This window comes from Microcaecilia unicolor, unplaced genomic scaffold (genome assembly GCF_901765095.1).
Source record: "Microcaecilia unicolor unplaced genomic scaffold, aMicUni1.1, whole genome shotgun sequence".
In the NCBI taxonomy this organism is placed as follows: Eukaryota; Metazoa; Chordata; class Amphibia; order Gymnophiona; family Siphonopidae; genus Microcaecilia; species Microcaecilia unicolor.
Genome location: NW_021963347.1, coordinates 30,049 through 45,555, shown reverse-complemented (window position 1 = coordinate 45,555; position 15,507 = coordinate 30,049). Strand labels below are relative to the sequence as shown.

The window sequence follows — 15,507 nt, the reverse complement described above, 5'->3', positions numbered from 1 at the left end:
TAAGGCCTAGTTCACTTGTTTTAGTTCACAACAGCTTCAACTGCCTGAGTCAGTTTGTTAGGATGTGAGAAATACAGAAGCATGTTTTATTCTCACCAACTTAAAAATATATCAAGGCACATACCCAAGATGGTAGCCTTGCTGTTTGTTGTTGTTGTCTTGTGTGTTCCAAGTAGGTTACCTGGGTATGGTGAAGCATTTAAGGGGAAGATCTGGGTTTTCTTTCCTGCTTCCAGATTAACTTTATCTCCAGTCTTCCTCTTCAGGTCCAGTGGATGCCTTTTATTGTGAGGTTACTAGGATTTTGGCCTCATTCTCGCAGGGAGTAGTTGCCATGATGGAGAATGTACTGCCCTGCCCAGAGGCTGTGATGCTATTTTCCAAAGAGTGAGTTCTTCTGTAGGCGCTAACAGAACAAGGAGAAAATGCCCCCCTCCCCCCCCCCACACACACAGTTGATGTGCAGAGATGCCATTGCTGTAACTGGGGAAGGAGGAGGAGATGTCAAGCTTGACTTTGGAGGGAGTAGATGTTTTCTGTATGCTACTCCCCCCAGAGGTTTTTGCAAGAGGACTTGGAGATGAAGTGAGTACAGAAAACATACCCTTACTTGATGCTGGGACTATTGGATTGGGTGTTAAAAGTGTTTTTTGATTAATTGTGGAGTTTCCTTATGTGGCTTTGCTGACTTGAGGGAGGCTATTGAAATGCTCTTTCATTTTCAACATGGAGGCTTTGTGGGAGTTTGTTGCTTTTGTGCAGGCTTCCCTGTTGGTTCCAATATAAGCATTATCTGCAAAAATTGAACTGGTGGTGTCAGAATCATCCAGCAGGAAAAAACAGGTCACCAAACAGATTTACCGTTAAATAACAAGACACCAGGCTTTCAAAAGCTATGCATGCTCCTCAGGGCTTTGGCATTTCCCTAACAGTTGAGCAATACAAACCTACTGATGTGCACAACTTTCACTATTTGCTGCCAAATCACTTTAAAAAGAAAGAGCAGGGGTTTAAAAAATACTAAATCATAGCTAGTGGCATTCTGATGAAGAGTGTAATCAATTGTTATTCTTTTTTGTTGGTCTTGCTTACAGTTTAGATGCAAAGTCTACTAGCATCCAGGTGACTATAAAGGAAGGAGGCTTGAAATTAATTCAGATCCAGGACAATGGAACAGGAATCCGAGTGAGTACAGGGAGCTGGCCCACCATGTCTAAAACATTGTTGGATTAGCAATACAGGATTGTTTTGTCACTAATTTAAACTAGAATTTTTTTCAGGACAAGGCTGTATTTTTTTCCACAACTAAGGGGTTAATTCTCAAAAGGGTGCCTAAAGTTAGATGTTTAAAATGTGTGCACTAAGTAAAAATTCTATAACGACAATTACATGCATTATTGCCATTATAGAATACTAGCATAAGTCCACAGTTAGACGCCTAACTTTAGGTGCGAGCACCTATGCTAATTCAATGGCTGATGTAAATGCTCACACCTAGCTGTTGTCAGTTAGGAGCGTAACTGACAATATTTTATAACCTTAGTGAGTAAGTGCTGGACATGCCCTGACCCACCCATGCCTCTCCCACATCCCCACCCTCTTGCAGTTACGTGCTATAGAATCTGTGAGCAATGGTTACAGAATACTGTGCCAATTATTGTTAAATTACATGCTAATTGGCATTAATTAAGTTATGCATGTAACTGCCAATATTCTATCATCGGTGCATGCAGTTTTGCACACTAAGCACGGAAATGGGGGTGCAAGATTATAAAATTAGGGGTAAATGTGCTGAAAATGAGACATGAAGTGTTTTTTATTTTTTGACTTTTTCAGAAAGAAGATATGGACATAGTTTGTGAAAGGTTTACAACAAGCAAACTGCAGACCTTTGAGGATCTTTCCAGAATTTCTACGTATGGATTTAGAGGCGAGGTTAGTGGGGAGGTTAAACTCTTGGAATATAATGATGACAGATTGGGGCTAGTGGTCCATTAGAGCACTGGTTGTATTATTTAGAATTCCTGAGTCATGAGTTCTCTGAGATCTGGGGCAAATGCTTTCATATCCATGTCTATCTGGAATCCAGTTGAAAACAACCTGCTTGTCTTAAAATGATATTTTCAGTCATCGTCTAAAGGCAATTTTTAAAGCTTGTGCCTAAATTTAGATTCTAATCGCATACGTATGTTACAGAATTCTAGCCCGTGTGTGTGATTGGTGCCAATAATTGAAAGTTATGTGTGTGTAAAATCTAGGCGCTATTCTGTAACTGGTGCGTGCAATTGGGGCATATACCTGGGCAGAGCATGGTTGTGCCATCAAATGACGCATGCAACTTATAGAATACTATTGGTTGCACGCATTGCATGGCACACTTAGGCACATCAGCTTAAACCAGCCGTTGACATGACATTAAGTTGGTGCACCTAACTTTCAGCTTGTCAAAGTGGCTGGGCATTAGTATTGTATAATGGCTTAGGTGCACCCAAAAGCTGTTATACATTTGGTGCTAAGCGAGCCCCATTGTGATACTTACTTCTTGGCAACAATTTATAGAATTGCCCCCTGTGTTTTTATGGACATGTGTGCGTTTGTGGGCACAGAGCGGATTATATTTGGTATTTTCTTGCTACCTTTAAAGCAACAGTAAAAAAACACATTAAAAAATAATTCAGTTGAAGTTAAAATAGGGTAACCTTATTTATATTTCTCTCCTGGGGAGATAACAATTCTTTTAGCCTCCATTCTGAAGGAAAAGGAAACTTATGATACTATTCTATTCTCTGATTTCTATTCTGCTTTTAACCTAATAGTGCATAGCAGATTACAAAGTAGTAAAAGAAATTCCCAACCGGAAAGAGATTACATTAAAAAAAAAAAAATCCGTTATTATAAAGTCACTATCATAATAGCCGCATTGAACCTTAGATTTCATGAGAAAATGCAGGGTAGAAATATCATAATAAAATACAAAATAAATAATGTATCCTAAGTCATTACTATGCTTTGGGATACTGGGATGAAAATAAATATGTTTTAAGTGCTTTACGAAAAGAAATGTAAGGAGTAATTAGGTGAATTTCAAACAGGTATACAGTTCTATATTTTAGCTCCGTGAAATGCAAATGAATGCTCTTTATAGTGGGAATATTAAGTAATAAAGGCTTAGAACTGCTCAAATGGTTCCTATTAATCGGAAACTGCTGTATGTATATTCCAGTAACTTTTATGTTTGTTGTTCTGGCCACACATATCAGGGTGACATGAGGATGCTTGAGAAGGTTTTTTTTTTGAGGAGGGGGGGTTAGATGTGGAGATGTATATAAGTAATGCCACACTGGGAAATGACCAAGGGTCCATCGAGCCCAGCATCCTGTCCACGACAGCTGCCAATCCAGGCCAAGGGGACCTGGCAAGCTTCCCAAACGTACAAACATTCTATACATGTTATTCCCGGAATTGTGGATTTTTCCCATTTAGTAGCGGTTTATGGACTTGTCCTTTAGAAAACCGTCTAACCCCTTTTTAAACTCTGCCAAGCTAACCGCCTTCACCACGTTCTCTGACAACGAATTCCAGAGTTTAATTACGCGTTGGGTGAAGAAAAATTTTCTCCGATTTGTTTTAAATTTACTACACTGTAGTTTCATCGCATGCCCCCTAGTCCTAGTATTTTTTGAAAGCATGAACAGACGCTTCACATCCACCTGTTCCACTCCACTTATTATTTTGTATACCTTTATCATGTCTCCCCTCAGCCGTCTCTTCTCCAAGCTGAAAAGCCTTAGCCTCCTTAGTCTTTCTTCATAGGGAAGTCGTCCCATCCCCGCTATAATTTTATGCACCTCATAAAGTAGATTTCATTAGTTCTGGGCAAAACTTCTTATTCAAGCATTTAAAGCAGTGTTCCATATCATCAAGCTGATCAATCCATAGACTGGTGGGTTGTGTCCATCTACCAGCAGGTGGAGATAGAGAGCAAACTTTTGCCTCCCTATATGTGGTCATGTGCTGCCGGAAACTCCTCAGTATGTTCTCTATCTCAGCAGGTGGTGGTCACACACAGCAGCAGCAGCTCTGGCTAGGCCTCCAAGCCTAATTTTTAGGTTTTGTTGAGTGCCTGGGGTTGAGGGCTCTTTTGAGCAAGTGCAAACCTGGTGGTGCCAGGTCCCTCCTTTTCTCCCCCCTCCCGCTGGCTCCGTTGAAAAAAAAAAAAAAAAAAAAAAAAATTTTAAACGTCTTTAAAGGCGTTTATTTCGACGTTATTTAAGCGTCTATTGCAGCTACTCACTGGGACACCAGGTCGTTACAACTCGGAGCGGACAGCAGGTAATTTTTACCTTTTTATAGCGGGCGGGGGTTCCCCGATTCTTCTCCTCGTGGCACATGGCGTCGGAGGGCGAGGGCGCAAAGGGTCGCTCCCCGGGTCGCTTGAGCGCTTCTAGAGGGGATGCGGGGGTCTTAAAGCCTGATTCGCCCTTGTTGGGTGGCAGTTTCGTGACCGATGAATGTCCGGTCCTTCCTCCGGCGTGGCGGTTTTTCCCGCCATAAACGCCCATCCCCCGCTCCTCGCCTCCGCCATTTTGGCCGGCCACGCGGCTCGGACGGCTTCTTCTTGGGCCGCCCTTGAGGTTGGAGACATTAATGCCATGAACGCCCTTAATTTGGGCGACGGCACAGAAGCGGCTAAAGTTAAGAGCCGTTCTTCCCGCGCGGCTCCTTCGCGGAGTTTCGCGCCGGACGCCATTTTGGATGCGCAGCAGGCCTCTCCCCCGCTGTTGCGAGCGCCGGTTGAGAGTGCGCCTAGGGCTGTTGCCCAGGCTGCGGAAGTGCACAGTCTGGGGGGTTTCTCCCCCGAGTTTGTTTTGCTGCTGCATCAGGCCTTCCTCATGCACAACGCTGCCCCCGCTCCCTCGTCTGGTAAAGAGGTTGAGGTTCCCAGAGGTAAACGCCCTCGGGTTGATTCCCAGGCCTTGGAGGAATTTGTCTCCTCCGATGTAGATGAGGGCAGCGTGTCTGAGGTCTCCCAACGGTCCTTTGCGGATTCCTTGGAGGAGACGGATCCCCGCTCGGATGGAGCGGATGACCCCTCTGCAGCGCGGCTTTTTCGCCCAGAGGATTTGCCCAACCTGTTGTTACAGGCCATGGACACTTTGAAGATTTCCTCTCCGGAGGACGTCTCTCCCTCAGCCCCTGTTGGCTCTGCCATTATGCTGGGGACGAAGCGCCCGCCTAGAACCTTCCACGTGCATGATGCCATGCACACCTTAATTTCGGCTCAATGGGATGTCCCAGAAGCGAGCCTTAAAGTGGCTAGGGCTATGTCCCGCCTCTATCCTTTGGCTGTGAGTGAACGTGAGGCCTATCTGTGGCCTACCGTGGATTCTTTAATCACTGCGGTGACTAAGAAAACGGCATTGCCGGTGGAAGGTGGCACGGCCCTAAAGGACGCCCAAGACAGGAGATTGGAGGCGGCCTTAAGGTCGTCCTTTGAGGCGGCTGCTTTAAGTTTGCAGGCCTCAGTTTGCGGCTCCTATGTGGCCAGGGCGTGCCTGACTATGGTGCAGCGGGCTTCCCCCTCGGATCATTCCTTGAGGGATGATTGGCCAGCCCTGGAATCGGGCTTAGCCTATTTGGCAGACTTGCTGTATGATGTCTTGAGAGCCTCAGCTAAAGGCATGGCTCAGACAGTCTCTGCGCGGCGGTGGCTTTGGCTGAAACATTGGTCTGCTGACCACGCCTCTAAATCCCGCCTGGCTAGGTTGCCTTTTAAAGGCAAGCTGCTCTTTGGGGTCGAGCTGGACAAAATCGTGACCGATCTCGGCACGTCTAAGGGCAAGAAGTTACCAGAGGTCAGGGCTCGGGCTAGTGCTCGTCCCGGTACCTCCAGAGGACGGTTTCAGGAAGCCCGTCGGTACCGCCCGGGCAGGTCGGGTTCTTCTGCCCCCTCTTCCTTTAAGAGGCATTTCTCCCCCAAGCAGCGTTCTTTTCGCAGAGACCGCCGTCCCGGAGGTGCTCCCTCCGGTCCTCCCCCAGGGTCTCGTACCCAATGACGGGGTCTTGGTCCACGCCCCAGTGCAGATTGGAGGACGGCTGTCCTCGTTTCTGGGCGAGTGGACCACAATAACTTCAGACGCTTGGGTGCTGGAAGTCATCAGAGACGGCTACAAGCTAGAGTTCTGCCGACCCTTAAGAGACGGGTTTGTACTCTCTCCCTGCAAGTCTCCGGTCAAAGCTGTGGCAGTGCAGCAGACTTTGGACAATCTGATCCGCCTGGGTGCGGTCGTTCCGGTGCCAGAAAGTCGGCTTGGCAAGGGGCGTTACTCCATTTACTTTGTGGTACCAAAGAAAGGAGGTTCTGTCCGGCCTATCCTCGACCTCAAAGGGGTCAATCGGGCCTTGAAAGTGCGGCACTTTCGCATGGAGACTCTCCGCTCTGTTATAGCGGCAGTGAAGGCAGGGGAGTACCTGGCTTCCTTGGACATCAAGGAAGCGTACCTGCATATTCCCATCTGGCCTCCTCATCAACGCTTTCTGCGTTTTGCAGTCCTAGGCCGACACTTCCAGTTCAGAGCCCTCCCGTTCGGGTTGGCTACTGCTCCGCGGACCTTTTCCAAAGTAATGGTGGTCATAGCGGCCTTCCTGCGAAAGGAAGGAGTACAAGTCCATCCTTATCTGGACGACTGGTTGATCCGAGCCCCCTCTTATGCAGAGTGCGGCAAAGCTGTGGACCGGGTAGTTGCTCTTTTGAGCTCCCTGGGATGGATCATCAACTGGGAGAAGAGCCAGCTGCGTCCGACTCAGTCCCTGGAGTATCTGGGAGTTCGATTCGACACCCAAGTGGGCAGAGTGTTCCTGCCAGACAATCGGATTGTCAAGCTTCAGGCTCAGGTGGACCAGTTCCTGGTAGCCTCTCCTCTTCGGGCTTGGGACTATGTGCAGCTGTTGGGCTCTATGACGGCCACGATGGAAGTGGTGCCCTGGGCCAGGGCTCATATGAGACCGCTACAACACTCTCTGCTGCAGCGCTGGACTCCGATGTCGGAGGATTATGCGGTGCGTCTTCCCTTGGATCCAGCAGTGCGCAAGGCGCTGAGCTGGTGGATGCAGACAGACAAGTTGTCTGCAGGAATGCCTCTGGTGACCCCAGAGTGGATTGTCGTCACGACGGACGCCTCATTGTCGGGCTGGGGAGCCCACTGCTTGGGAAGGACAGCGCAGGGGCTCTGGTCTCCTGCAGAGGCGAAGTGGTCTATCAACCTCCTGGAACTCAGAGCCATTCGGTTGGCGCTTTTGGAGTTCATCCCGGTACTGGTGCTGAAGCCTGTACGGGTACTGTCGGACAATGCCACGGCTGTGGCCTATGTCAACCGCCAGGGAGGTACCAAGAGCGCCCCTCTAGCCAAGGAGGCTATGAGTCTATGCCAGTGGGCGGAAGCGAACCTGGAACAGCTGTCAGCGGCCCACATTGCCGGAGTCATGAATGTCAAGGCGGACTTTCTCAGTCGCCATACCTTGGAGCCCGGAGAGTGGCAGCTATCTGCTCAGGCGTTCTTGGACATCACGAAGCGCTGGGGCCAGCCGAGCCTAGATCTGATGGCGTCATCGGCCAATTGCCAAGTGCCGCGCTTCTTCAGCAGAGGACGGGACCCTCGATCCCTGGGAGTAGATGCTCTTCTCCAACAATGGCCGACACAAGAGCTTCTCTATGTGTTCCCACCCTGGCCCATGTTGGGCAGGGTCCTAGACCGGGTGGCAAGACATCCCGGCAGGATAATCCTGGTGGGTCCGGATTGGCCCAGACGTCCCTGGTATGCGGACTTGATCAGGCTCTCAGTCGACGATCCTCTGCGGCTGCCAGTGGAGCAGGGCCTGTTACATCAGGGTCCCGTGGTGATGGAGGATCCCTCCCCCTTTGGTCTTACGGCCTGGCTATTGAGCGGCAGCGTCTGAGGAAGAAGGGCTTCTCAGACAAGGTCATCGCCACTATGCTGAGAGCGAGGAAACGCTCTACTTCTACTGCTTACGCCAGGGTTTGGCGTATCTTTGCAGCGTGGTGTGAAGCAGGCTCACTTTCTCCCTTCACTGCTCCAATTTCTTCAGTGTTGGCGTTCCTGCAAGAAGGTCTGGACAAAGGCCTGTCGCTCAGTTCCCTTAAGGTCCAGGTAGCGGCTCTGGCTTGCTTCAGGGGCCGCCTGAAGGGTGCTTCCCTGGCTTCCCAGCCAGATGTGGTGCGCTTTCTCAAGGGAGTTAATCACCTGCGCCCTCCTCTGCACTCAGTGGTGCCTGCGTGGAATCTCAACCTGGTGCTAAGAGCATTGCAGAAGCCGCCGTTTGAACCCTTGTCGAGGGCATCTCTGAAAGACCTGACGTTGAAAGCAGTCTTTTTGGTGGCTATCACTTCAGCCAGAAGAGTTTCCGAGCTCCAGGCGCTCTCATGTCGAGAGCCTTTTCTGCAGTTCACTGAGGCAGGAGTGACTATTCGCACAGTGCCTTCCTTTCTGCCCAAGATTGTTTCTCGCTTCCATGTGAATCAGCAGCTCTGTCTCCCTTCCTTTCGTAGGGAGGACTACCCAGAGGAGTACTCTGCTCTTAAATATCTGGATGTGAGACGAGTCATCATCAGATACTTGGAAGTGACCAATGATTTCCGGAAATCGGATCATCTGTTTGTCCTGTTTGCAGGTCCTCGTAGGGGTCTGCAGGCTGCTAAGCCTACAGTGGCAAGATGGGTCAAGGAAGCCATTGCAGCGGCTTATGTGGCCGCGGGGAAGGTGCCGCCTATCCAGCTGAAGGCTCACTCCACAAGAGCTCAGGCGGCCTCGATGGCAGAGGCCGGTTCCGTCTCCTTGGAAGAGATATGCAAGGCGGCAACTTGGGCTTCGGCCCATACATTCTCCAAGCATTACCGCTTGACTGTGGCTGCTCGGGCGGAGGCCCGGTTTGGAGCTTCAGTGTTGCGGTCAGGGATTTCTATGTCCCGCCCTGGGTGAGTACTGCTTCGGTACATCCCACCAGTCTATGGATTGATCAGCTTGATGATATGGAAGGTAAAATTATGTATAATCATACCTGATAATTTTCTTTCCATTAATCATAGCTGATCAATCCATAGCCCCTCCCAGATATCTGTATTGTTTTATTCTGGTTGCATTTCAGGTTCAAGTTTAGTCTTCAGTTACTTCAGAAAGACTTCGTGTTCAAGTTTTTTCACTTGGATTCTTCAAGAGTTAAGACGAGTTTGTGTTACAGTGAGCTGCTGCATTCCTCTCCCCTCCGTTTTACGGGGCTGGATTGAGACTTATAATTCTGCCGGCACTCCCTCCCGCTTCGTGCGGCTGTAGGGCAGTTTTGTACCCCTCCCGCTTCGGCGGTGTTCGGGTCAGTCAGCTCCTCCCGCGGTTGCGGTTGCAGGATAAGCCAGATCCCCCCGCATCGGCGGGTGTGGTGTCCCTCCCCCGCTCCACGGGGATGAGCTGGACGGATTCCCCTCCCCCACTTGTGTGGGGATGAGCTGGGTTAATTCCCCTCCCCCGTTTCGGCGGTGGTGAGCTGGGCAGAGTGTCCCTTCGTGGGTGTAATTCTCTAAGTGCTGAGTCCTGTGGATGGAGCTTTGATATCGACATACTGAGGAGTTTCCGGCAGCACATGACCACATATAGGGAGGCAAAAGTTTGCTCTCTATCTCCACCTGCTGGTAGATGGACACAACCCACCAGTCTATGGATTGATCAGCTATGATTAATGGAAAGAAAATTATCAGGTATGATTATACATAATTTTACCTTTCCCATGTCGGTCCTGGAGTACCCCCTTGCCACTCAGGTTTTCAAGATATCCACAATGAATATACTTGAGATTGATTTGCATAGACTGCCTCCATTGTATGCAAATCTCTTTCTTGCACATTCATTGTGGATATCTGAAAACCTGACAGACTGGGAAACACTGATTGAAAGACACTTCCTTCTTGCTCATTCCCACTGTTACTGATAAGTTGTTATTCTTCTGATTGTGTTCTGAGCCCAATGCACACATCATTACTACTACAAATCATTTCTATAGCGCTACCAGTTGTACGCAGCGTTTCACAATTGAACATGAAGAAAAGACAGTCCCTGCTCAAAAGAGCTTACAATCTAAATCAGGACAGACAGACAGGACAGATAAGGGTAGGACAGACAGATAGGACACATAGGGAAAAGGGACTATTGAAGAGAGGAAGACAAGATAAGGTGACAAGCAGGTGACAAGTTAGGAATTAAAAGCAGCATCAAACAGGTAGGCCTTTAGCCCGGATTTGAAGCATTTGGTTCATAATTTTTCACACTGACAGTTTGATGGACTGGCAGAGTCACAAAATATGCATATAGGTTATAAAATATGCACCTATCCATATATTTCAACCACATATATTTACACCAGCTCCCAGGCAGATGTAAACATACACAGCTGCAGTATAGCCATAATTTTGACTGCTTTTTAGTGCTGCTATTTTATATAAAGACATAGGTACCCATGGCACTTATTTTAGAAGCGCTATTCATGTTATAGACATCCAGGGTGGTCAACATAGGAGTAATGTTAGGAAGTACTTTTTCACGAAAAGGGTGGTGGATGCGTGGAAAACCCTTCCATAGCTGATGGTGGTGATGAAAATGGTAACAGAATTCAAGAATGCGTGGGCTAAGCACAAAGGAGTTCTATATGAAAAGAGAATGGAATCAAAACAGCTTAGTTGTGCTTAAGCAGCAAATCTAGTATTTGGGAAGTAAAACTAGTGCCGGGCAGACTTCTACAGTCTTTGTCTCGATTATGGCTAGATAGACTTGGTTGGACTGGAGCAAACTTCAACGGCAACTCTAGTAGTTGAAAGTTAGGCCAGTGCTGGCCATACTTCTTCGTATAGACTGGATGGACCATGTAGGCCTTTATCTGCTGACATTTACTATGTAACATAGAAACATGACGTCACATAAGGGCCAAATGGTCCACCCAGTCTGCCCTTCCACAGTAACCACTAACTAATCTTTTTCTTAAGGGATCCCACAAGTCTGTCCCACACTTTCTTAAATTCCGACACAGGCTTCATCTCCACGACCTCCACCAGGAGGCCATTCCACGCATCCACCACCCAATACTTGAAAGAGTATTGTCTTAGATTCTTCCTTAGTCTGTTCCTCTGAACTTCATCCTATGCCCTCTCATTCCAGAGTTTTCCTTCATTTGAAAAAGGCTCACCTCCTGTACGTTAACACCACTGAGGTATTTAAACATCTCTATCATATCTCCTGTCTCCCACCTCTCTTCCAGCATATACATGTTGAAGTTCATGAGCCTATCACTGTATGTTTGTTTGTTTTTTCCAACAATTATTTATTGATGAATCAACAAAATGAACAATCACCACATTCAATATACCAAAACATAGTTAACATCCATCTGAGTGCGAATAAGATAATGATTACATCATCAATTATTTTTGAGCAATTTTGCCCGACCCTCCCTCCCATTTACTTCTAAATATTTATTGAGATCCCCACAAATTACACAATCTCATTCACCCCAATGCTAACAACCAATTTCAACCAAACAGTACAAAATGAATGTACAGCCATTCTCAAACTTTACCTTCTTTAACCGTACCTATCACTGTATGTTTTATGACAGAGACCACTTACCAGTTTGGTAGCCACCCCTGGACCAACTCCATCCTATTTATATCTTTCTGTAGGTGCGATCTCCAGAATTGCACACAGTACTCGATAAGTGGGGCCTCGCCAGAGACTTATACAAGGGCACTATCACCTCTTTTTTCCTGGTGATCATTCCTCTCCTTTTGCACCCAAGCATCCTTCTGGCTTTGACCGTCACCTTTTCTACCTTTTTGGCCACCTTAAGGTCAACATACACAATCACCCCCAAGTCCCACTCTTGTTTTGTACACAGGAGCACTTCACCCCCTACATTGTATTGTGCCCTTGGATTCTTGTAACCTAAGGGCAGGACCCGGCATTTCTTAGCATTAAATCTTAGTTGCCAGTTTTCAGACCATTCTTCAAGCTTCGCTAGATCCTTCTTCATGCCATTCACTCCCTCTGGGGTGTCCACCCTATTACAGAGTTTGGTATCTTCTGCAAAGAGACAGATCTTACCACACAGCCCTTCCGCAATATCGCTCACAAAGATGTTAAAAAGAGCCAGCCCTAGGACCAATACCTGCTCAGCAAAAGCTCTGGTCCAGTTCCAAAAGTCAGTCACTGTACATGCATTAAATCTGTGAATGTATTGTGGAAACCTATGTGACCCCTGACAAAGGTTTTTCCGAAACTTGGCCAGGCTGGATCCTGTTTCCATTAAAGTTGACATTTGGATACATTCTTGCAGTGTTTGTCCTTCCTTGGATCACTGCTGCTGTTTGGTTGTTTAATATTGAATTACACCATTCGGTGATCACTAGATGCCAAATGATCTCCCACCATAACATCAGAAGCATTGTCCCCGTTTGTAAGCACTAGGTCTAGAATAGCTCCATCCTGCGTCGATTCCGTCACCCACTGCTGAAACAATTCTTCCTGTAGAGAATCCAAGATCCCTCTGCTTCTATGTTTCTATGTCCGTACCCTGAAAATAGCAAGGGCAGTTCGATATCAAGTATGCATATATTATCCTATCATATATATGTACTAGGAGTTTATCTTGTTGGGCAGACTGGATGGACCATTCAGGTCTTTATCTTTCATCATCTATTATGTTACTGTGTTACTATATAAACTGGTATTTAGAAGTTCATATTGCATACATTTCTAAAACTGGAGAACATCCATATTCCCAGAGGACGTGGCCTGGGCATGTTTTGGGTGAGTATAACATATAGGTGGACATTCATTCCCTTTCTGAAATGGGGAATGAACATGTTCTAACAGATGGTTGTGAGGATTTAGATTTGCTACCTAGGCTGTTCATGGGGCCCTTTTAGAAAGAGCAGTAAGAGTTTGGTGCAAAACATAATGCAAGTTAAGTGCAAAGCTTGAGCAGTACATGCAGGGAATGTGCCCAGCATCTGCCCAGCATTTACCACAAAGGGTAATTACTGCACTCACTCTATCCATAAAATAAATAGAGAAACAAGCTTCAGCAGCATCCCCCCCCCCCAAAAAAAAAAAAAATAAACAAAAACCCAAAACACATGTCTCCTTCTCCACAACTGGAGGTGAGATCCTTCATCCAACTGCAAAGGGACTATAATCTGCCAGCTAATTCACTCTCTTAAATGAAGCAGGATATCATTAACAGAGAGAAGAGTGGATATTGAGAGAGCTTATAGTCAAACTAGGATCTTTTCCAAAGGTGGGTTCAAATTTTTATAAATACATTAAAGCAGGACTTCTATATCGGGGTTGAAAAAACATGGGGACAGAACAAATTGGAATATCCTCTAGATCCTCAGACCTGGAATACATGACACTGCACACTTCATCAGCTTCAATCACACAGTCGTCTTATGTTTTACTCTACAAAGCTTACTTGATCCCATGAATAAGAAGTCTAAAGTCAAGGTTAATGGTGGGAATAGATATTAGACTTGTAAGACTTGACAGGTCTGATATTCAGCTGGCGGCAATCGGCGTTTTTCTGAGCACCGTTGCTGTTCAACTCAGAAATTTAGTGCTGGGCCATGTCTGGGCAGTGGCATTGAATTTCCAAGTTTCCAGAGCTGGCTAATGCATAACTGATTAAGTGCAATATTCAACACTTAAAAACTCATTCCTATCTTTATGCAGTGCCCCATAGCTAGTTATGTGTCCTGACTCGGCCAGGAACGCCCCTAAAATAGCTGGTTTTCAGTTCAGCGATAACTGGTTATTTTCAGCAGCACTAAATGGTTAAGTGCCGCTGAAAATTAGTGATTTGCCCCACACAGGCAATTTAACTGACCAGAAGCTGTTTCTGGCTGGTTAGATTGCTTTGGATATCGACCCGGACATTTTTTTATTGTTCACAGTTAGGAATAAAATCTCTAGACTTCTCAAACTACAGAAATCTCTTACCTATAGGATAATTACATGTACATCATTTGGACTATGAATACCCTTTCTAAGTGGGACAAACTGGATGCATATGTGTTAACTTATTTATAATTCTGACTGATCAGTGTCTGTCAATAAAGAAAATTGAACTCAGAACTGAAATCAGTATTTTGGCATAGATCGTTATTTGCTTGTTTTTTTCAACAAGGTTTCCTGAAACAAGCATAACTTTTCCCCCCTTCTAGGCATTGGCGAGCATCAGTCATGTGGCCCATGTTACTATAACTACTAAAACAGCTGACGGGAAGTGCGCTTACAGGTATGGAGTAGTACGATGCTTATTCTGCATCTGATGTGCAGTGACACTAGAAAATTGTATAACATTTTCCTTAAAATTGGAATGATTGTAAATATTTTTGTTTGGAAGACTTTTATTGTATTTGCTTTTTTTTGTTTTGTCAGTTGGTCTTTAAAATTGTATAAACAGGTGGGAAAGCAGTTAGTTCTTATGTAAAGAGATCAATTGTCACAAATAACTGGTTTAACTGAAGTATTCTGTGATGTATTATATTTTAGCCAACTTTATCAATCGTGAAGGATTTCCCAAAGTGACTTATGAAAGTAGATTTCATAGAATACAATTAAAATAGTTACAAAAATTCAGTAATCCAAGCAACCACAGCTTGCCTTCCAAATCAGCCTTGGCTTGCGTTCCAAGACCCTTTTAGCCAATCCCTGACTATTACCAACATTCTAATTTTCACTGCTGACCAGCGGAATTCTGGCCAGCAGTGCAAAATCCCCATTTTAACCCCATAGAAACTAATGGAAAAATAATAAAATTAAATAAAAACCCAATAAAACTTTATCCGAATCACCCCAAAATTTCTATACCAATTAAACCTCCCATTCCCTATCAAATCATGCTTTTAAAATTTAAAAATACCACTTTTTACAGTCCGCCCGCAATTATCCCTCCTAATTCATGGAGGCCACATTGTGTCTGCATTTGTGGGAAAATGTGGGGTAGAAATGAACCATAAATAAATAAACCATCTAGAAAAAGAATGGGGAATCATTCAGAATGTTTCTCAGCAATTAACAGTTTCTAACTAAAAACTCTTGTCTTATATTGCACCTCCACAAAATGTAGTGTCCTAAAACCTGACTCATGTATATTTTCCCAAGCTGATACTATTTCTATCAAAGGAAAATTTTGCATTTTTTATACCCGAGCACTGTAATAATACTGTAAAAGTTATAGTTTCCTGCAAGGTGTGAATATTTCCTCCAAGGACAAGCAGGCTCATAATTCTCACAAGTGAGTGACACCGACCCGCATCGCCCGGTCTGGAATTTTCCAAAGCTAAATGAGAGCTTTGTGCAGTGCGAGACGCACTCCACTGCGCATGTTTGAGTGCCTTCCCGCCCGCCGTAAGAATGCGGTCTCCTCTGTTCTTCTTTTTCCGTGGTG

General features: G+C 45.9%; 1 protein-coding gene across 1 annotated transcript in view; it reads left to right on the top strand.

Moving 5' to 3' along the window:
- Positions 1–15,507, top strand: part of LOC115459230 (DNA mismatch repair protein Mlh1-like) — a gene marked incomplete at its 3' end in the record, with an annotated part of 56,064 nt that overhangs the window by 10,516 nt on the left and 30,041 nt on the right. The window contains exons 2-4 of the mRNA XM_030189085.1: positions 1,095–1,185; positions 1,837–1,935; positions 14,279–14,352. Of these exons, the coding sequence (XP_030044945.1) occupies positions 1,095–1,185; positions 1,837–1,935; positions 14,279–14,352 (264 nt within the window). The remainder of the gene's footprint in view (positions 1–1,094; positions 1,186–1,836; positions 1,936–14,278; positions 14,353–15,507) is intronic.